Source organism: Balaenoptera acutorostrata, chromosome 10 (assembly GCF_949987535.1).
Source record: "Balaenoptera acutorostrata chromosome 10, mBalAcu1.1, whole genome shotgun sequence".
Lineage (NCBI taxonomy): Eukaryota > Metazoa > Chordata > Mammalia > Artiodactyla > Balaenopteridae > Balaenoptera > Balaenoptera acutorostrata.
In genome coordinates this window covers 39,818,196-39,841,317 of record NC_080073.1, presented here as the reverse complement: position 1 = coordinate 39,841,317, position 23,122 = coordinate 39,818,196, and the positions used below count along the sequence as shown (strand labels likewise).

The following is a 23,122-nucleotide window of genomic DNA, read 5'->3' as shown; positions in this document are numbered from 1 at the left end:
ACTCGGAAAAATTCCCATTGTGTTTGAGGCCAGCCTGGTCTCAGTAGGCCCTACACCTGCACTTTTAATGTACCTTCACTTGCATGTTGTAAACCTGGCCCTTCGACCAGGTCCCAGATGTGAGGCTAGCCCTCTTATGTTATAAAATAGTTTCATCCATTTATCAGGTACTAGGATAACCCACCCTAGTTTTCAGTCATCAGGCCAGCTCTGTCAGAGAGTAGGGGCTGCTTTTTCTGTGAGCCCGAGATGCCCAGCTTAAAGTGAGCACAATGGGAGAGACCACACCAGCCACTGGGCCCCAGCCACCTACTGTAGTTGGGCCTTGGCCCAGCCCAGGCATGTGAGAGGCAAGGCTGGAATCCTCCTGGGCCAATGCCTCTGGGCAAAGCCAAGGGCAGTGGGGGTGGATGCCTTCCCATAAGCCTACCTCTTTCTTCACAGTGGAGCAAGCGAAGGCCCTAGATGAGAACTCCAACTCATCCTCGTCTGACTCGCCTCAGGCAGGTGCTGCCAGCCTGGTGGAACCATCTTGAGTTCTGAGGTAGAAGCAGTGCCCGAGTTGGAGGTCTGGGGGTCATATACCCTCTGTCCCCCAGCTCCATCCTGGTTGGGAAAGTGCTATGGCTTCCAGAGCTGCCAGAGGGAAGAGCCCCTCATTTGGAGGTCCAGGCCGATTCCTGGGGGCATTTGAGCCCATGCATGGCCCTATTTCTCACCCCAGGCATGGGGCTGGCTGCACAGCTCAGAGACAGGATGCCAGTGGTCCAAGGTGGCTCATGAAGGATTCTCACTTGCCTGGGACTAATGCACAACTGCCTCAAAGGTCTCTTCCCCGCCTGTCCTACAGGCCTAAGACTTAGCTTCAGGTCCCTTGCTTCTTCAGCTGCCTGGGATGGGCTCATGGCAGGTATGGGAATGTGTACTGCAGGTGTCCCTTGACGCCCAGGCCTTTCATTTTCAGAATAAAAATGTCCAGTTTAACTATGCTTGAATATTATGCTGGAAAGTGCTGGTCTGCTCATCTGGTGGGTCTAGACTTTAGCTCTTCCTTTTTACTTGTTTGCTAGGAAAAAAAAAAACCACACCTGCACACCTCTGCCTCCTCTTTCTGGGGGTTGGAGGGCCTAGCCAGAGAGGAGATTGCTGGATCCTAGCTTTCAGCAGCATATACAGTGGCTTTTGACCCTTGCCTCAGTGCAATTCTGCAGAGGGAGGAAGGGCCATGGAGATTTGGCTGGTACTATCTGTTTCAACAGCTCTTCCCCAAGAGCTGACTGGCAAATACCCATTCTTCTGCCTGTCAGGATGGACTGATTAGTGAAGTCAGGTCCTGCTGGCTTTCCTAGTGTCTGGGGTAGCTCCCAGTCCCCCTGTGGTTTCATATTCCAGTCTGGTCAGCCTTCTGCCCTGTAGTCTTCAAATGGGCTGGGCATTGCTTGACTCTGTGCACTTAAAGACATAGAATAGAGAGAAGTGCCCACAGGATCAAGGATTCTATTTGGGAAGGAGTCAAAGAGGAAGGGGTGGAAATGTCACACAAAAGAGACACGTCCCACAAAATTTGATTCTTAGCACATCATCATAGAAGGCAACCGAGGCCAGAAAGGCATATCCAGCCAAACTTAATCTTGATATTTAGGATGACTAGCATGAAGATGACAATTTCTGAGATGTCCTTACCTGGAGGGAGCTTTCCTTAAAATCTTAAATCTAGCCTTTCTCTTTTGACAGCTTCCTAGGTGCTTCTGTAACCATAATTATGTGATGCAAGCTAAAGCAGTGAGGAACATTGCATGCTTGTGTGTCCAAACTACTCACTTTAAGAAGAGGCAATGGGAGTCATATAGAGAAAAGCAGCATGACCAAGGGCAACAACAGGCACTGGAAGCATGATCATCCTTGAAATAGGAGACTGGGGCTGCTTTCTATGTGAGTCCAGAAACATGAGGATAAACTCCATAGCACTGGAGGAAAGGTCCAGGAATGCCCTTCGGACCCCAGCGTCATTACTCTTGATAATTCCTGGGATTTAAACAGTGTCAGGAATGGCCACAGCAGGTAATCAAGATTTTGTTCAATGAACAAATGAGCTGAGTCAGACCTAATTTCTGACATTCTAATTCAGAACTTAGATAATACTCATCTCATCTGAATTCACAACTGATTATTTAATATGTTCCTGGTTGACACTCTGCATTTCCCCAATCAGGTAACAGTATGTATCACTCACTGGCCATCATCTGTGATAAGGCATTTGTCTGTAAAGAGGATGGGTAAAGGAAGCAAAATTCATATTTAACATGAATGTCTTGTGAAACAACCCCAATTTCCTTAATCACATTATAAGTAATACTGTTTTAATTCTGTTGCTATAAAATTGATGCACTAAGATTGCTAAGGATATATTCAGGTAAATTTTTTTTTTTTTTTTAACTTTTGGCCGCACCATGCGGCATGCAAGATCTTAGTTCTCCAACCAGGGATGGAACCCATGCCCCCTGCAGTGGAAGTGCAGAGTCTTGACCACTGGATAGCCAGTGAAGTCCCAATATTCAGGTAATTTTGATGGCACAGATTTCTAGCTTCCTGTTAGAACATACATAGAAAGCAAAGTCCTCCTATGATATTTACTCTTCAAGGCTGAGACTGTGGACCATATGATCTTGTCATAGTCCTGGCACTTCCTAATTGTTCATAGCAATACCACCACCAAAACCACAAAGGCCAAACTATTTAATTTTTAAAGCCTTGAAACAAGGTCAATTTGGCTTTGAGGGTTCAACTAGCAGTTTCTTGGGCCCCACGTGGGTATTTTTTATATTCACTTATTACTTGGCCCTTTTGTACTGCCAGGTGAAGGCAAGATCAAAGTGGAACATGATTTTGTTATAGAATGAGCTTCCTTTGGTCACTGGGAAACATACTATAAATACAGCGGGCTATCGCAGAGTCATTGCTAGTTCTGGCTATAGCCATGTTACAGAGAAGGAAGTAATTGTCAGACAGGAGATGTTTTCTGCTGGGCTTCAATGGTGAGTGTATCTTCCCCAGCAAGGGATATATTGGATGCCCTTGTACACCATCCCCAAACAATTCAAATACCATGCTGTCATGGTTAATTTTATGTGTCAACTTACGGGCCGTGGGGTGCCCAGATATTTGGTCAAACATTGTTCTGAGAGTTTCTGAAAAGGTGGTTTTGGATGAGAGTAACATTTAAATCAGTGGACTGAGTAAAGCAGATTGCCCTCCCTAATGTGGGCGGGCCTCATCCAATCAGTTGAAGGTCTGAATAGAACAAAAAGCCTGACTCTCCCAAGTAAGAGAGAATTATCCTGCCTGACTGCCTTCAAACTGGGACATTACCTCTTCCTGGGTCTTAAGCCTGCCAGCCTTTGGGTGGGAAATATGCTATTGGCTCTCCTGGTTCTCAGGTCTTCAGACTCAGACTGGAATTAAACCATCAGCTTTCCTAGGTCTACAGCTTGCCAACTCGCCCTTCATATCTTGGGACTTACATAACTGTGTGAGCCAATTCGTTATAGTAAATCTCTCTCTCTCTCTTTTTTTTTTTTTTTTGGCTGTGCTGTGAGGCTTGTGGGATCTTAGTTCCCTGACCAGGGATTGAACCTGGGGACATGGCAGTGAAAGCGCCAAGTCCTAACCACTGGACTGCCAGGGAATTCCCATAAATCTCTTTATATATACACACACACACCTCACACATACACGCTATTGGTTCTGTTCCTCTGGAGAACCCTAATATATATGTCCAGGCCTCCTCTCTAATTTTTAAGAGCTCACACCCCAATCTCAATAATGTACCTGCTAGATGAATGCTGTGACAGCCTAGAACCCTGAAATGAGGACAAACACACAACACAAGGCTGCACCAAAAATTCAGATATGATTTGTCAGCCTTTATTAACCAAGAGCAAAGCTGAGCCCTAGAGTTTCCTTTTAAAAAACCCAACCTTGTTTATGGCAAACAATGATTTAATATGTTCAATACTACAGAGCAAGAATTGATCACCTTCTAATCACTTATTCTTCTGAGATTAAAATACAAGTGTAAAACAGGTTAAAATAAGATTCTCCCCAATGATTTAAAAATAATTCCAACTGAAAGACATTTCAAACACTATGTGTAGAACTCAGGACCAAAAACACCTTAAAACATTTTTACCTTTGAGGTAGCACAATAATGCTGAATTAGATTTCTTTTATTACAGTGAGCTTAGGAAAACAACAAGGAATCTACCTTTTGCTCAAGGTGGGCTAAATGGTTTTCTGCAAATCCCCCATGAGTTTAGTGACAGTTTTCTCCTTTTTTTAGAAGTATAAAGATAGCCCTGCAGTGTGTAAAAGGAAACCCATGGGAAGGCTGCTTCCCATAAAATAGACATTAGAATCATTGAGGAACGTCAGCAGTCAGGACAGGAGGAACAAGAGGTAATTGTAGTGAAAAACCAAAACAGCTTGTATCTTGGCAAGATTGGTTTACAAGTGCATGTCAAGAACAAAAAATTCAACATTAGCCAACTGAAAACAAAATACAGAAGGTGACATTCATGGGTCTTTTTCCTTTTTCTCTGTGCAAAAATGCTCATTCAATTTTCCTAAATGAGAGAATTGTTTGTACACTGTGACAGGACATGGAAATGCTGTGTGTCCAGGGGCTGTTGGGTGCCAGTGGCACCTCTCACTGACTACTGTACCGTTGTGACTAGAGAATCTGGGCAATAAGAGGATGAACATGACCTCTCCTGGCTGGAGAATAATTTCTTGACACTTTGCTGCTGAATTCGCTCATTAAACTGTTCAAAGAAAAAGCTCCACCCTGATTTCTGAGAATCTACTGCAATTATACATAACATATTTATATATAAGGACTATGGACTAAGAGGACAGAGCAGATGAACCCTTCCTTCAGAGAATACAACCAAAAGAAGAAAGGGGGTGTGATAAACTGGGGCCAGCAGGAAGAATAATACTGCAGGTTGAACCTCAAGGCTCTCAGGTACATTCTCCACCATGCAAAATCAATAGCAAAGCCAGAAAAGAGATCATGAAGCTCGAACCCATCATAGAAGAGAACAGTATAAAACAATTATCAAAAAGACCTCTTCCCAACACATGCTCCTCCCTGTGAGGCTCAACTCTCAGTGCAGGGCTTGCCCAGCACAATGTGGACACCAGAGTCCTGAGTTGAACTTGGTCTGCCACCTTCGATTCCTCATGCTGTAAAGAGAATTGCAACACTGTCAGACTCCTGGCACCTTGGTAATGGCTGTGTCCTTTTCACTCACACTGGTCCCTGTAAAGTCTCCCTTCCTCAAGTCAGACCCTCAAGGGGCCCTATATGCAGTGAGGGTCTGGACTGATGATCCATATGTCAATCCGCAGTTAGAGCAGGAAGACTTAAACCTGATGAATTCTACTTTGTAAAACAGAAAGCATCAGTAAGTTCGGGGTGTCAAAGAGGCTTCTATGAAGGGGAAGATTGAACTGGGATGTGAAAGAGGGCAAGGTGAGAAGTCCCATCCCTAGCAGCCTGCACGAGTGACTGGCTCGGAGTTCACAGCTGGCCCTAACTAATGCTGGCATGCGGGGTGTAAGGGAGCATCCACTCTGTTTGTTTATTTATTTATTTTTATTTTTGTTTTAAAAATATTTATTTTATTTGGTTGCGCTGGGTCTTAGTTGAGGCAGGCAGGCTCCTTAGTTGTGGCTCGCCAGCTCCTTAGTTGCAGAATGCAAACTCTTAGTTGTGGCATGCATGTGGGATCTAGTTCCCTGACCAGGGATTGAACCCGGGTCCCCTGTACTGGGAGCGGGGAGTCTTATCCACTGGACCACCAGGGAAGTTCCCCCGCTCAGTGTTTAAACAGAGTCCTTACACAGTCTGGGGCTACACCTCTGTGTCACTCCTGAAGTTGAATGTACCTGTTACCTGTGTAAGAAACAGGTATGGTTCTTGTCTGCTAAAGTGCAATATCTGCTTTCTTAATTTATATTTGATAATAAAGCAACACCATAGAAAATAAGAACCTCAGAAAACCATGGGAAAAACCACACAGGCTTTCCCAGTGCTAGCTGCCTGTTTTGGAGTATTAGTTACAATGTTTCACAATTCTGAGAGCTGCAAGGCAGGCTACCTAGGGCAGCAGTCTGAAAGAGTCCTTCTGCTTTCACTTCATGGAGCACAAGAAAAAGGGAGAACTGACCAAGGTTGTGATGGGTCACCACTCTGAAAATCTCTTGCCCATACTGTTCATGGCAAAAGCAGACAGCCTGGCTTAGGAGGACAATGGAAGGTGACCATATGGTCTCCATCACTGTCTACAACAGGAATGACTCAAGCCCCAGCATGTAATCACTTAGGGATTTATTGAGATATACAAGTTAAAAAAATTCATATTGGAAAGGGCCTCTTAATATAAACTTGGCTATGACATCCAAATTTATCTTTAGGTAAATTTCATACTGCTCTTAGGATCTTTTGTAGCATCTGATTCTAGGTTATTCTGAAGAAAAAAAATTTCATTCTGAAATATGTCTAGTTAATTACAATAATTCATTAGAATTCTACCTGATATAATCAAAAGGTTTAAAAAGTTTTAAAATACAAGCTAAATTACTTTCCTCTGAGATTAACAACTGGAACCCTAAATATCCCAACATCTTAATTAGAAAGGTCTTTGCAGTAATTCTATGAAATTGTAAATGATGCTGATTTAAAAAAGCTAACAAAAAGAGCTGATCTTTAAGATGAATGCCTGAGTCAGCTGACAAACTGATATATATGAATATGTCCAGGGGAATTCTCTAAATAGAGAGTTGGTTTTTTTTTTCAAAAAAATAGCTGCTTCTTCTTTAAAGAGTTTAAAAATTGATGGTTCAACAAGCAAAGCTACATAACAACTCTGGTGTAGAGGGAAAGGTCTCTCTTTGCCAGCACACTGCCATCAGTCAGTAAGAGCAACTGGTAATAAGAGATGGGCAGGAGTTGCCCAGGAAAGTATTTAGATCAGATACAGTCATGGCACTCCCAGACCCCAGCTCCTTATAAATGGACAGCAATTCACTCATGCAAACTGCACAGAGATTAAACAAAACAAAATCTACTAAAACAAAATAAAACACCCCCGCCCCCAACCCAGAAAACCTTCCCTGGCTCTCTGCTACCTGTAAAATGTGCTAAACTCAAATTTTCTGCTCTAACGTGGGTTCCGATGTCTGATCAGTGTGCTTTGGGGTGCTGACCTGCTGGGCCCTGGGCAGGCCCTTTCCCTAAGCATCACTGAGAGTTTGGGGACAGCTGTCATGTGTGTCACTGTCAGCAGACAGTACAATGCCACAGGACCACAGACCTCCATCACATCTGCCACCATTTTTGATGGTAAAACCAAAGGCTACAGTTGTGGACTTTCTCAAAGGACAAGTGAGGAAACGGAAGGCTATAAAAGGTTGGGGGAGGGTGTCTACAGTAATACAACAGGTTTGTGCCAACCTGTGGTAACTTCCAAAAGCAACAGTAGCAGCAAGAGAGGAAAGGAAGATGTTTACACTTTGGACTTTGTATCAGGCACTTAACTTGTTGGAGAGACATGCCATTTTGAACCAAAGATGTGAAAACTGGGTTGGAGTAATCATTACAAGTGGTCTAATAATGGGCTTTCAGAAGCAAAGTGGAGGTGTGGGTTGAACCTCTACCCATCCTTTAGTGCTGACTTCCAAGTTTTCTAAACGCCCACAGCCATAGCAATGGCAGTGGTGGCGGCAACAGCAGGAACAGTTCTGTCACATTTTCTGTTTGTGTTCTGTGGCTGACCAGAAGGTTTTGGGGTCACACTGAGAAGGCTCTGGGGTGTGGCACACCTACTGCCCAGGATCTATCAGATCCATGCTGGAGCCGAACATCTTCACCAGCTGTTCCTCGTAGTGTGAGATGTTCCTCTTCATGATGTCCATGCAGGGCCCCAGAAGCCTCTCAAATGCTTGTACATCCATAACTGCATTGTTAAAAAGAGGTGAGGGAGAGAGTAAGTTCTCTACACCAATAATTCAGTCATTTCCCTCATGCAAACCTTTTCTTAAACATATCCATTCACGTTGTAGGAACTGGACTATTGGATACTGGACACTTGGAAAAAGAAGGGATGTTTCTATGTGAACACAGCAGGACTATGTCATCTAAGTTTGAGACTTTGCAGAGCGCAGCAGCACTCATTCCCTTTGTTCCCACACAGCCCTGGACACCTGTCTCCATCACTGCTCTTTCCACACAGCCAGGAGGTCTATATGCCTGTTCATAGGCTATTGTCAGTGCTCAAAAATGTTTGCTAAAGGAACACATGCACCCATTTCTGGTTGGTCACACAAACTGTTCAAGCCTAGATGTGAGTGAGAGCTGACAGAGTAAGTCAAGGCTTGCTGATGGGAAAAAAATACTGCATGTTAGAAAAAAAAAAACACTAATGCATATAGAATTTTTCTTACCTAAGCATTTCACATCTCCCACTGCATAAGCCGAAGCAGCTCTGGGTTTGTTGGTGACCAGTGCAAGCTCTCCAAAGTACTGCCCCTTATGGCAGCGGGCAATCTCGACCTCCTGGTTCCCACCATCCTTGTTTGCTTTAGTCTAGAGCAGGTAGAGAATATGACCGGGGCTGATTCCAGAATCACAACTAGGCACGTCCAGTTGCACACACTTACATTCCCTTTTCAGTACACTTAACACAATTACTTAGAAATTCATGTTGCAGAGACTCTAACTGTACCATGTAAACTGCATGGGCTAATCTCAGTGGCCTGGTTTAACCAAATGAGTTGGCTTTTACCAAGAGGTAAGGTGTATATATATATATGTATAATATTATTATAGTATATATTAATATGATATATTAATATAGTATATAAAATAGTATATAATATTATGTTAATATACTATATATTAACATATAATAATGCATATTTTTATATATTTTATATTTATATATTATACATATATGAATGCGATCCATTTGGTAGATGCTGACTTCTGAGACACAGGGTAGAAGACAAGGTCTTTTGCTAATTCTTCCTAAATAACGTCAATGCTTCGCATAGGTTAACAGTCACAATTCAGGGCTACTTCTTTTTGACTTGAGGCCATGCTTTTCTCGGACAATACGTTGACAAATTTTATTTTTAGGTACTATCTGCATCTTAAGTTAGTGGTCCCCCTACCATATTTGTTTAGAAGAGCTAAGTAACTAAATATTTTTAAAAGTAATGTTCAACCTTGAAATATGGTGGTTTAAGAAATCAAGCAGGTTATACTTTGTGCTTTTCAAATTACTGAAAATAAGATACTATATTTTATTTACTATCTAGAGTTTCTTTTTTTTTTTTTTAATTTATTTATTTATTTTTGGGTGTGTTGGGTCTTCGTTTCTGTGCGAGGGCTTTCTCCAGTTCCGGCGAGCGGGGGCCACTCTTCATCGCGGTGCGCGGGCCTCTCACTGTCGCGGCCTCTCCCATTGCGGAGCACAGGCTCCAGACGCGCAGGCTCAGTAGTCGTGGCTCACGGGCCTAGTCGCTCTGCGGCATGCGGGATCCTCCCAGACCAGGGCTCAGAACCCGTGTCCCCTGCATTGGCAGGCAGATTCTTAACCACTGCGCCACCAGGGAAGCCCCTAGAGTTTCTTCTTCTTTTTTTTTTTTTTAACAATTTTTTTTTTTTTTAAATGGGAATTATTTATTTATTTATTTATGGCTGTGTTGGGTTTTCGTTTACTGTGCGAGGGCTTTCTCTAGTTGCGGCAAGTGGGGGCCACTCTTCATCGCAGTGCGCGGGCCTCTCACTGTCGCGGCCTCTCCCATTGCGGAGCACAGGCTCCAGACGCGCAGGCTCAGCAACTGTGGCTCACGGGCCTAGTCGCTCCGCGGCATGTGGGATCTTCCCAGACCAGGGCTCGAACCCGTGTCCCCTGCATTGGCAGGCAGATTCTCAACCACTGCGCCACCAGGGAAGCCCTCTTCTTTTTTTTAAAACAAATCCGTCTGCTAAGCTAAGCAATAATTTAAGTAAAAAAATACTTAAACATTAATAAGAATTAGTCTAAATCTTTAAGAACGACTTTATGTTACAGGCAGATAAATAACTTTTTTAAAGGTTAATTTATTATTATTATTATTATTAATTAATTTATTTATTTGGCCGCGTTGGGTCTTCGTTGCTGTGCGCTGGCTTTCTCTAGTTGCAGTGAGCGGGGGCTACTCTTTGCTGTGGTGCGCGGCTTCTCATTGCGGTGGCTTGTCTTGTTGCAGAGCACGGTCTCTAGGCGCACGGGCTTCAGGAGCTGTAGAGCGTGGGCCCAGTAGCTGTGGTTTGCAGGCTCTAGAGCACGGGCTCAGTAGTTGTGGCACACGGGCTTAGTTGCTCTGTGGCATGTGGGATCTTCCCGGACCAGGGATCGAACCCATGTCCCCTGCACTGGCAAGAGGATTCTTAACCACTGCGCCACCAGGGAAGTCCCTGAAGGTTAATTTAGAAAAATAAACAAAAGTACCACACTGGCTTACATGGTGTGACTTTTCCTCCTTTCACACTTCTGCCCTGACCTGTCTGCTCTGAAGTTGATCTGCCCCTTCCGAGCCAATGCTCTCTTTCCAATTTCTGTTGTATTCTCTGGGACTGCAGACGTGTTCATGTCTACCTAGTCCCTTCTCTAGAGTAGCACTTATCACACTGTACTGTGAACACCAGCCCCCTGGGGGTTTTGATACAATGCAGATTCTGATTCAGTAGGTCTGGGGCAGAGCCCAAGACTGAATTTCTGACAAACTCCCCCTTTCCCAACCCAGTGCCACAGTGCTGCTAGACCTACAAACCCAACACTATGCTGTGATCAGCAGGTGTCAATGAATATGAGAAATGTACAAACGTATATCAGTAGTCTAAAAACTATAAGTAAAAAAATATATTTTTAATTAGGAATCAAGCCATCTTATAGGCAGTAATCATATTTTTCTTTCTTTCTCCATACTTAACTTTTACAAAAAATATTCCATAAAAGGTTTTACACTAGGTTGATTTAGTATTATATGTAACTCAGTATTTTAACAAATTCTTTATTCTTAAAAAAATTGAAACAGGAAATCTGATGATGATGGATTTATGGTAAGAATCACTCTTCCCACCTATAGGTCACTGTGTTTTCTAGGTCTCCCTATCCATCAAATGGCCATAATAATAATTGTCCTAGAGACCTCCCTTCCTAGTGCTCTAAAAAGGAAGCTTTTTCATATTCAACACTCACATGTATTTTTTATTATATAATTGCCCCATTTTCTGTTAGGGTGCTTATCCTTTTTCTTACTGATTTGTAGACCAATATTTCTCATATCATTAATTATGTAACAGAGGTAAAGGCAATAGGAACAAGAAAAAATATACTAAATCTTTATCAATGAATGGGCTTAAACATTGGTCACTGTCAGTCACATATCTCACATAATGATGGTTTTGATACACTAAACACACTTCACATTATTAAAGCAAACAGTTACTTTCTGTGCATATACCTGGCATCTGGATCTCCCCTGGCATAACTCACACCATCACACATAAACTCACCTTGCTTTTAATCAAGATGCTCACTTCGCCGGACTCTATGATGTAAAAGCTATCAGCCTTTTCACCCTGAAAAGGGAGAGGAGGTCAGGTCAGAGCCATATATATGTATTAAAGAGTGACACAGAAATAGATCATTTTCACATTGCCTGAGCTTGAATTGGTATTTATTTTCCAAACCTACAAACCAGTCAATGGTTAACAAATTCAGAACAAAACGAGAGGATCCTGATTGCCAGGGTTGTTAGTCCAACCATGACTGACAAACATCTCTCACTTCCTAACATGGAGTATTCACATTTGTCTCCATGAATATGCCCCGGCTGGTAACTGCATAGAGCATCAGCCCACGCACCACAACGAAGAGTAGATCCCCCGCTCGCCGCAACTAGAGAAAGCTCACGCGCAGCAATGAAGACCCAATGCAGCCAAAAATAAATAACTAAAATAAATTTATTAAAAAAAAAAAAAAGAACACAAAATTTGGAGGGCTTAAACTATCTGATTTTAAGATTTACTATGTAAGGCTACTGTAATCAAGACAGTGCAGTATTATTAACTGAGAGACAGATGTAGATCAATGGAACAAAAAGAGACCAGAAATAGACCCAAACATATATGGCCAATTGGTTTTCAACGCAAGTGTCAAGGCAATGGGATAGGAAAATCTCTTCAACAAATGGTGCTGAAACAATTGGACATCCATATGAAAAACCCTAACCTTATACCATGTAATTAATTCAAAATGGATCATAGATCTAAATGTAAGATCTAAAACTATGAAACTAGAACTGCACGGCTCAGTACAGTAGCCACTAGTCACATGGGCCTACTGGGCACCTGAACTATGGCTTGTATAGATTTATAGGTGCTGTAAGTGTAAAATACACATTGAATTTTAAAGACTGAATATCCCCCAAATGTAAAATATCTCATTATTAAATTTTTATATCACTTAGATGTTGAAATGTAATATTTTAGATATATTAGGCTAAAAATATATTATTAAAATTAAGCTCACCTGTTTCATTTTTTTTTTGATTTGGCTACTAAAATATTTTAAATTGTATGTGGCTCACATAATATTTCTATTGAACAGTGCTTGCCTAGAAGTAAAATAGGAGAAAATCTTACTAACTGTGCAAACATTTTTTTTTAATAGGGCACAAAAAGAGTGAATTACAAGAGAAAAAAATGACAAACTGGACTCGTCAAAATTAAAGACTTCTGCTTTTTAAAAGGTATTATTAATAAAATGAAAAGACAAGTCATGGCCACAGCCACATTTTGGGAGAAATATTTGCAAATCATTTGCCTGATAAAGGATTTGTTCTCAGAGTACATAAAGAATTCTAACAACTCAATATATTAAGAAGACAAATGACCAATTTTAAATAGGGCAAAAGATGTACTTCAGCAAAGAAAATATATGGATGGCAAGCAATCACAGGAAAAGATGCTCACCATCATTAGACATTAGGTAAATGCAAAATAAAACCAAAATGAGATACCACTTCATACTAGGATGGCTAACACTAAAGACTCGATACTAAGTGCTGATGAGGATACAGAGCAACTGGAACTCTTGAACATTGCTGGGGGAATGCAGAATGGTACAGACATTTTAAAAAACATTTTTGCAATTTGTTAAACCTACGTTTACCATATGACTCAGCAATTCCATAAAAACATATGTCTATACAAAGACTTGTATGCAAATACTTATTGCAGCTTTATTCATAATTGCCAAAAACTGGAAAGACCCCAAATGTCTCTCAACTGGTGAGTGGAAAGATGAATTATGGTACATCTGTATAATGAAATACTACTCAGCAATAAAAAGGAATGATCCTCTGATACATACAGCAACATGGATAAATCTCAAAAACATTATGCTAAGAGAAAGAAGTCAGACACAAAAAACTACACATTATATGGTTTCATTTATATGAAATTCTAGAAAAGGAATTTTTAGAGCGATAGAAAGCAGGTCAGTGGTTTCCAGGAGCAAGGGAGTGGGTGAGGGGATTTACTTAAAATACAAACAAGGGAGCTTTTTGGGATGACAGAAATGCTGTACACTATGATTATAGGGATGGGTTATAAAACTCTCAAATTGTATACTTAAACTTGGTAATTTTACTGTATATAAAATATAGGGTAACAAAGTTGACCAAACAAACAAAACAACATTAAGCATAGTTTCTGCAGTAGGTCTGGGGTGGGGCCCAGGCACTTGAATTTCTAACATTCCTGTATGATGCTAATGCTGGTAGTCCTGGGACCTCAGTTAGAGAAGCCTTGGTCTAGAGACACTGCGGAAAGGGGTCTATAATAAGGTGGGTATCATCTTAATTTGTGTCCATTCTGCACCACCACCTAGCACTCCTATCTTCAAGAACACAGACATCCCAGAAAACACTGTGGTTTTTCATACCTCTTGACATACCTCCTGAAGGCCTGGGGCTTTTCAGGATTAAGTAGAGGTCCTTTGGGAGTAAATTAAAGCACCACAGCTTCAGAAGCAAATGTGGCCAGTCAACATGTCCCATTCCTGCAACTCAGCTCTACATTCTTACCATACTAGTATACCTGCCCTGGAACACAGCTTACACCCACAGGCCTTTGCTCACATTGTTCTCTTGCCCTGAAAGATCCTTCCCTGACCTCAACTGCTGGAACTGCACTTGTTCTTTAAGCTTAGCTCAAAGGGCATTTCCTTCATGAAACCATATAGAATACATCCTGTTCTATATTCTCACTGCCACTCTTTTTTTAAAAAAAATAAATTTATTTATTTATTTATGGCTGCATTGGGTCTTCGTTGCTGCACACGGGCTTTCTCTAGTTGCGGCGAGCTGGGGCTACTGTTTGTTGCGGTGCATGGGCTCTAGGCACACAGGCTTCAGTAGTTGTGGCTTGTGGGCTCTAGAGCACAGGTTCAGTAGTTGTGGCACATGGGCTTAGCTGCTCTGCGTCATGTGGGATCTTCCCAGACCAGGGCTCGAACCAGTGTCCCCTGAATTGGCAGGTGGATTCTTAACCACTGCGCCACCAGGGAAGTCCTCAGTGCCATTCTTTTTCCTCTCATTATAGCACTTATATCTGGTCCTACTGTCTATCTTAATAAATATTTACCGAATCAAACCAATTTCTAATTAAAAGAATTATTAACAGTGGGGCTATCTAGAAAACAAAGGCATTTAGAGATGCCACTTGGAGTAGACATCATTTTTTTGTTAGTCTTTTTTCTCGGGGAGCATCTCTCTCTCCTTTTATGATAAGCCTGATTAATCTCTGTGGTACTGGTTGGGCCAACTCCACCTCCAGGGCCCAAGGGTGGTCTGGGGATTTAGGCTTGACCAATCTGAGTCTTCCTTCTAGCCCCAGCTCTGGGTTCAGGTATGGACACATTCCCCAACCCAGACCAACCAGACATCTTCCCAGTGGCTCTTTTTTTTTTTAATTAAAAAAATTTTTTTTGGCTGCGCCGTGCAGCTTGTGGGATCTTAGTTCCCCAACCAGGGATCGAACCTATGCCCCCTGCAGTGGAAGCACAGAGTCCTAACCACTGGACCACCAGGGAATTCCCCTTCCCAGTGCTCTTGCCAGAACCACTGGCAGAGAAGTTTTAGACCCAGAAAAGTCTATAATACTCTTTACATATAATTAAAAATGGAAACATAGTAGACTAGGAAAATTATTACAGAGCACTCATCATCATGTTCCAGTCCACAGTGATGATCCTTACAGTACCCAAAAATAACATGACGAAAAGGTACAAAGGAAACACTAAAGATACCTTACAAATCTGGTCAGTCACTGAAGACTGGTTTGTGTTAGATTAGCTAAAAGGGACTTTGTGCCAAACATAGAGAGAAGGTACACAACCTTTCGACCTTCTCCAGGTTTTAACAGTGATGCAGGAAGCTTACTCAGGGTTAAAAGAAAATGACATCCAAAAGAACAAACACCGGAAGCCAAGGAAGGTGAATGGAGGCAAGAGATGTGCATAAGTCAGTGAGCTGAACATCAATGGGCTTTAGAACACTCTGCAGGAAGTGTGCCTGCGTACCATGCAACATGAGATCCCCAAAGTGAGAGGACAAATGATGCACTAGTCCTTCAGGAGGTGGCTTCTGGGAAAGGAGCTGGGCAAGGCCCCCACTCACCTGAGTGATTATGCGCTCTCCATCCTTATAGACCTTTTCTCCTATTACATCCACAATCTTCATTCGTTCTGACACCTGAAACAATGAACATACAAATTGTAAGGAAACATCTTAATTAAAAGTCACAAATAGTATCTATACAACATTGAAATGGGCTAGAATAGTATGATTTAAGAAACCTAACAAGAATCGTTTTAACAGCTTTGCTTAAATCCCCATAAACAGACTCTTATTAAAATAGGCTTTACCTCTAGTGATTTAAGAAGCAGCACAGATTCAATAAATGATTCAAACATCTTCCTCTTTTTTGCATTATTTTTCACTATGATTCTTCTAAACGTCACACGGTCCTATAAGAAAGGATATGAAAATTCTGGTAAATGCCTGTATAAGGGAGCATCTATGGTTTAATTAACTATGCCACAGCAAACATTAGAGGTCTCTGGAAGGTACTGGGTCAACTGAGTGTTTAATGATATTTCAATCTCAGTCATCGCTATGAGAAAAAGACCTGTAGCCTGAGCCAGACAGATGTCTCACATGTTGTCACCTGCTATCAAGCACTCAATGGGTGCCACCTAGGGGTCGGTCATAAATAGAATACAAAATTTAAAACGTCCCAATCAAACATTTGTGAGCTCACAGTCACTGTTTAATGTGAAAAGATGCACCTTCAAAAAGGGAGATAAAACAATCAGATGGTTCTTGCCCTCAAGGACTTTATAATCTCAATGGGGAGACAATACAAAATTTATAGGAATAAAAAACTACAGTTCAAGACAGCATATGAAATGTGCTAGATGAACTACAGAGACAAAGTAAGTGCCACAAGAATTCTGAGGAGAGAGATCACAACAGCCTGGAGTGATCAAGGATAATTTTGTTGCAAAAATATAAATTTATCTGGGACCTGAAGGAGAGGTAGGTTTTAAATTAATGGAGAGATAAAGTAGGAAACTCAAGATGGAAGGCAGGCACGTGAAAGATATCTTAACCCCAGCAAGTCACGGATTCATACTCAAGAGACAGTTAACCAGAGCTATGGTCAGGTACTTCTCAGATAGGTGTATGCGTGTGTGGGGAGGGACATGCAGCCAGGAGAATGTTAATTGCTTAGGCTCCTACATGAGTAGGCAGTTTTTTGTACCTAAGTTAATTGTACCTTTCTTCTACCTCGGGCTCTCAGGAATAGAAAGATTTTTTTTTTTTTTTTGAAGTACAGTAATGACATCCTAAAGGTTGAAAGAATGAAAAACAGCAAGGGGGTAAGGGCATGTTTAGCTGTAGGTTTGCTATTTTAGTACTCTTGATGATGGGGTGGGAGCTGGGTGGAGAAAACACATAGAAGACAACTGAGTTGAGATGTCTAAACAGGTTTCACTGGCTCATATTCCATCAGCCACAGAACTCCCTGGTCCTATCCCATGCCGTGCTTCATCTGCCTGACAGGAGAAGTCACCAACTGCACCCTATACTCCTAGTATAAAAGGTGGCAGACTCCTACCCTCCCTTCCTAAACTGAAGTACAAGTAATGTCTGCTCTCTGGTACTAAGCCAGATTCTGCCCCCATTTTCTTTTCCATCTGTCTGCTTGAAAAGAGCCATTCAATCTCTGACTGCTCTAATGAGCTGCATCACTTGCCACTACTTTTTTGAAGTCCAAGGTTAGAGATGTATCATTTAAAATGTTACTGTTATACTTTGGAATATTACTCCATTATCTTTAGACTTCAGTTTCTACATGTTTCCTGCACCAATCTAGGCCAAGAGTGCTGTGGAAAGAGAACAATCAAGACGGAGACAATGGGAATTATAAAATTCCCTTCCTTATGTTTGAGCAGACATTGTCAAAAAAACAGTATTTCTAAATCCATCTATAATGTTACAAAGATTACTACAATTGCAGCAATAAACTGTATTTCTAGCTAAAGAGAAAACAACTGATATCTCTATTTGTGTTCCAACCCTTTCTATGCATGCTTTTGCACTTCCCAGAGCTCTCAGGCTGTGCAAGTACAGTTCCTATGACTGTGGAGGGTATAAAAAAACACCAGACACCAACCCAGCTTTCAGGGAGCTTCCAATGGAGCCGTGAAGAGGAAACTCCTACTGTGAAATGGTAGCTCCCTCAGGCAGCAAGTGTTCAGCGTCAAGCAAATAGCCCTGAAGTTCAAAAGAGAAAAAGAATACTACCCTTTCCTTTGACTGCAGAAAGTTTCTACTGGGACTTCCCTGGTGGCACAGTGGTTAAGAATCCTCCTGCCAATGCAGGGGACACAGGTTCGAGCCCTGGTCCGGGAAGATCCCACATGCTGCGGAGCAACTAAGCCCGTACGCCACAACTACTGAGCCTGTGCTCTGGAGCCCGTGAGCCACAACTACTGAGCCCACATGCCACAACTACTGAAGCCCACGCGCCTAGAGCCTGTGCTCCACAACAAGAGAAGCCACCGCAATGAGAAGCCCACGCACCACAACAGAGTGGCACCTGCTCGCCACAACTAGAGAAAGCCCGGGTGCAGCAATGAAGACCCAATGTAGCCAAAAATAAATCAATAAATTTATAATTAAAAAAAAAAAAAGACTCCGCGCTCCGCAGGGGGCCTGGGTTCAATCCCTGGTCAGGGAACTAGATCCCACATGCTGCAACTAAAAGATCCCACATGCCGCAACTAAAAGATCCCACACGCCGCAACGTAGATCCCACGTGCTGCAACTAAGACCTGGTGCAGCCAAATAAATAAATATATATTAAAAAAAAAAAAAGAAAGTTTCTACTCCCTTTCATGCAAGCAAGACAGAGTGGGAGCAGAGACTAAGTGTAGTGGTCATGGTGGCAGCTGCCCCCAGTAAGAGAAGGAATATAGAATCCAATTTGAGAAACTCAGTGGCAACACCAGGTCCTCCCTGCTTTAGCCTCAGAAGGCATTTCCAAAGGCCTTGGAAGGCACAAGTAAAAAGTCAGGCTATAGAGGACCCTCTGGGAGTCACTTTCCTGAAGGCGGTACTGAAGCTTTGAAAGGGTTTGGGCTATAAAGCAGGTGAATAACGCAGGAGAAAAGGGCATCTAAATAGGTCACGTAAGGCAGCAGGGAGATGAATCTCACTTAAGATAGCAGGGAGAGAAAGAAAAGACTGCAAAGAATAAGGCTAGGAACTAGGAAGGCAGGGCAGGGATCTCAGGAGAGGGAGTTTCAGGAATGGAAGGGTGAATAAAATACATTTATTTTTTTTTGGCTACCACAACCAAGGAAAGCAGGTGCCACCACTCTGTAGTACCCTACCTTGTGCAGGCACCGAGGAAACTGCTTCTCGGATGTGCTTCTATTTAATTCTCATATCCAAACCACAAGGCAAGCAGTTGTTTTTTTAAATTAATTAATTATTATTATTACTTTTTGCTGCATTGGGTCTTTGTTGCTGTGTGCAGGCTTTCTCTAGTTGTGGCGAGCAGGGGCTACTCTTCATTACAGTGCACAGGCTTCTCATTGCAGTGGCTTCTCCTGGTGGAGCACAGACTCTAGGTGCGTGGGCTTCAGTAGTTGTGGCACATGGGTTCAGTAGTTGTGGCATGTGGGCTCAGTAGTTGTGACTCATGGGCTTAGTTGCTCCACGGCATGTGGGATCTTCCCAGACTAGGGCTCGAACCCATATCCCCTGCATTGGCAGGCGGATTTTTAACCACTGTGCCACCAGGGAAGTCTAAGGCAAGCAGTTTTACAGTTCATTTTTAATAAATTTCTATTGAGACTTTCTCTTTGACTTTTAGATTACTTAGGAATGGGTTGATTTCCAAGTGTTTGGAGATTTTCCTGTTATCTTTCTGTTACTGATTTCTGGTTTCATTCCATTGTGGTTAGAGAACACACTGTCTGATTTCAATTCTTTTAAAATTGTTAAGTTTTATTTTATATCCCAGGATACATGTAGTCTATCTCAGTGAACATTTGTGGGCTTGAAAAGAATGTGTATTCTCTGTTGTTGTGTGAAGTGTCCTATAAATTTCAATTTGATCCTTTTGGTCGATGGTGATGTTAAGTTCTGTATCCTTCCCAATTTCTCGTCTAATTGTCCTATCAATTGTTGAGAAAGGGGTGTTGAAGTCTGCAAATGTAACTGTGGATTTGTCTATTTCTTCTTTCAGTTCTATCAGTTTTTGCTTTACATATTTTGAAGCTCTGTTGTTTGGTGTATACATATTTAGGGTTTCTGTGTCTTCTTGGTAGATTAACTCTTTCATTATTATGTAATGTTCCTCTTTGTCTCTGGTAATTTTCTTTGCTGTGAAGTCTACTTATCTGATATTAATATAAGTTCTCCTGCTTTCTTCTGGTTAATGTTTGCATAGTATATCTATTACTATACTTTTACTTTCTTTTTTAAAAAATTATTTATTTTTGGCTGCATCGGGCCTTAGCTGCTGTGCACAGGCCTTCTCTAGTTGCAGTGAGTGGGGGCTACTCTTCGTTGTGGTGCACGGGCTTCTCATTGCAGTGGCTTCTCTTGTTGTGGAGCACGGGCTCTAGGCGCGTGGGCTTCAGTAGTTGCAGCACGCGGGCCCTACAGCACACAGGCTTCAGTAGTTGTGGCACATGGGCTCAGTAGTTGCAGTACGCAGGCTCTAGGGCATGCGGGCTTCAGTAGTTGTGGCTCGCGGGCTCTAGAGCACAGGTTCAGTAGTTGTGGCACACGGGCTTAGTTGCTCTGTGGCATGTGGGATCTTCCCGGACCAGGGATCGAACCTGGGTCCCCTGCATTGGCAGGCAGATTCTTAACCACTGTGCCACCGGGGAAGTCCGAAAATAAAGATTATAAGGAAGTCCTTAAAAACAAAGATTCTTACACTTTACAAAATCATTTGGCTTGAACATATTCATAAAGACTTATGTTTCTCATTTTTATGGAGATTTTTGTTTGTAATCAATTTCTGTCTGAGTTCCAGAAATGCAAAAGATACAGCACTGAGAGAAGTGGCAGCTGACAAAATTGCTGTCTTTGACCTTCTGATGCAAGTTTAGTAACTAATCTGGAAAATAATGAACTGCAATTAATGAAATCTGTAGCTATATTCAAGTGTGTTTCTCAGACAGCACATACGATAATTTAAAGAACTTCCTGCCCTCTAATTAGTTAGACTGAATTAACTTGGCATAACAGCTTTTAAAAAAGTTTTTTTATTGGAGTATAGTTGATTTACAATGTTGTGTTAGTTTCAGGTGTACAGCAAAGTGAATCAGTTATACATATAAACACTCTTTGAGATTCTTTTCCCATAATGTGTATATGTCAGTCTCAATCTCCCAATTTATCCCTCCCCCCTGCTTATCCCCTGGTAACCATAAGTTTGTTTTCTACATTCATGACTCTACTTCTGCTTTGTAAATAAGTTCAGTTGGTATATTTAGATCATCTATATTTATAGTAATTATTCATATACTAGGGCTTACGTCTACCATTTTATTCAATGTTTTCTGTTCTTCCCTGTTTCCTGTTCTTCTGTTTCACTTTTCTTGCCTTCCTGCAGGTTACCTGAATGGATTTATAGAGCATTTGAGTGTATCTCTTTGTACAGATTACTTTAGTGGTTGCTCTATGTATTATATTTATATATGTAACTTATCATGGTCTACTGGTGTCAACATTTTAGTAGTTTGAGTAAAGTGTAGAAGTTTAACTTCCATTTAGGCCCCTTTCCTTCCCCTTTAGAATATAATTGTCTTAAATATTTCCTCTATATACATTAAGAACCACGTAAGACAATGTTATAATTTTGCTTCAAGCATCTAACCTATTTTAGAAAACTCAAGAGGAGGATAGACTTTTATGCCTATATATATGTTTACTCGATGTTATTCTTTCTCCATTCTTGATGTTCCAAATTTCTTTCTTTTATCACTTCTGCAGGTGACAAAGTCTCAGTTTTGTTTTATCTGAGAATATCTTCATTCCTGAAGGATATTCTCACTAGGTATAGAATTCTGAGTTGACAGTTCTTTTCTTTCAGCAATTGAAAAATGCTGTGCTACTTCCTTCTGGCCTTCATGGATAGGAAATCTGGTGTCATTCAAATTGTTTTTCCTCTGTAGGTAAAGCGTTGTTTCTCTCTAGTTGCTTTCAAATTTTTTCCTGTCTTTAGTTTTCTAAAGTTTGATTCTGATGTGTTCTGGCATAGATTTCTTTGGGTTTATCTAATTTGAAGTTCACTCAGCTTCTTGAATCTGTAGGTTTATTATCTTTCACCAAATTTGGGAATTTTCCAACTATTATTTCCTTGAATAATTTTTTAGCTCTATATTCTTTCTCCTCTCCTTCTGGGACTCTGATGACACAAATACTGTATCTTTTGTTATTATTCCACAGGCTCTGTTCATTTCAGTCTATTTTCTTTCTGTTGTTCAGACTGGGTAATTTCTATTGTTCTATCTTCAAGTTCACTGATTCTTTCCTCCCTTATATTCATTCTGCTATTGAGCCCATCTAGTGAGTTTTTATTTTGGTTACTGTATTTTCCAGTTCTAAAATTTCCATTTGGATCTTCTTTCTGTCTTCTATTTCTCCACTGAGACCTTCTATTTTTTTCCCTTTGTTTCTAGTGTGTTCATAATTGTTTGTTGAAGGATTTTTATGATGGCTGCTTTAAAATCATTGTCAGCTAATTCCAATATCTGTGTCATCTTGGTATTGACATCTTTTGATTGCCTTTTCTAATTCAGATTGAGAATTTCTTTGTTCTTGGTCTAACAAGTGATTTTCTATTGTATCCTGGACATTTTGGGTATTATGTTGTAAAACTGTATCCAATTTCATCTTCTTTTTTTGCAGGCAGTCACCCTGTCTATATATAGGGTGCCCATATGTGTGGGAGTGCATGTTCAGCTCCCCTCTGGACTCTACTGACACTAGTCTGGCAGGGGAAGTGGAGTGCCAACTAGTAACACCACACATCACCTCATTTTGCCTCTTTGCTGCTGGATGAGGTTGGAAGTCCAGTTTCCTGCTGGCCCCAGTGACAGTGTGGGGAGGTAGAAGCAGTTTTTCCTTTGGTATTTGGCAGGAATAGGGTGGTATTATTAAAAACGGTTTTCTATTCTGCCAAGTTGTCCTTTTCCTTGTCCTTTGGCTAAAGGGAGCAGACTTTTCTTGGGGCTGTTTTTATGTGTACCTGTTGGTAGATCTGGGTTGTAGGTTTTTCCAGCACCCTATCTGGGATATATGGGAATTAATAAGAAAACCTGGCAAACTCACTGTTATGTCCTTCCTTAATTCATGAAATCCCTAGTTCCTAGCCAGTCCACCTTCTCCTTTCCATCTTTCAGGGTCTCCTATG

The 23,122-nt window shown here is 41.5% G+C and overlaps 1 protein-coding gene across 1 annotated transcript in view; it reads right to left on the bottom strand.

Moving 5' to 3' along the window:
• Window positions 1-3,902: 3,902 nt before the first annotated feature.
• Window positions 3,903-23,122, bottom strand: part of PRKAR2A (protein kinase cAMP-dependent type II regulatory subunit alpha) — an 84,115-nt gene continuing 64,895 nt past the window's right edge. Inside the window, exons 7-11 of the mRNA XM_007168901.2 lie at window positions 16,044-16,145; window positions 15,796-15,870; window positions 11,627-11,692; window positions 8,506-8,647; window positions 3,903-8,018 (exon numbers count right to left, since the gene is read on the bottom strand). Coding sequence (XP_007168963.2) covers window positions 7,885-8,018; window positions 8,506-8,647; window positions 11,627-11,692; window positions 15,796-15,870; window positions 16,044-16,145 — 519 coding nt within the window. The 3' untranslated portion in view covers window positions 3,903-7,884. The remainder of the gene's footprint in view (window positions 8,019-8,505; window positions 8,648-11,626; window positions 11,693-15,795; window positions 15,871-16,043; window positions 16,146-23,122) is intronic.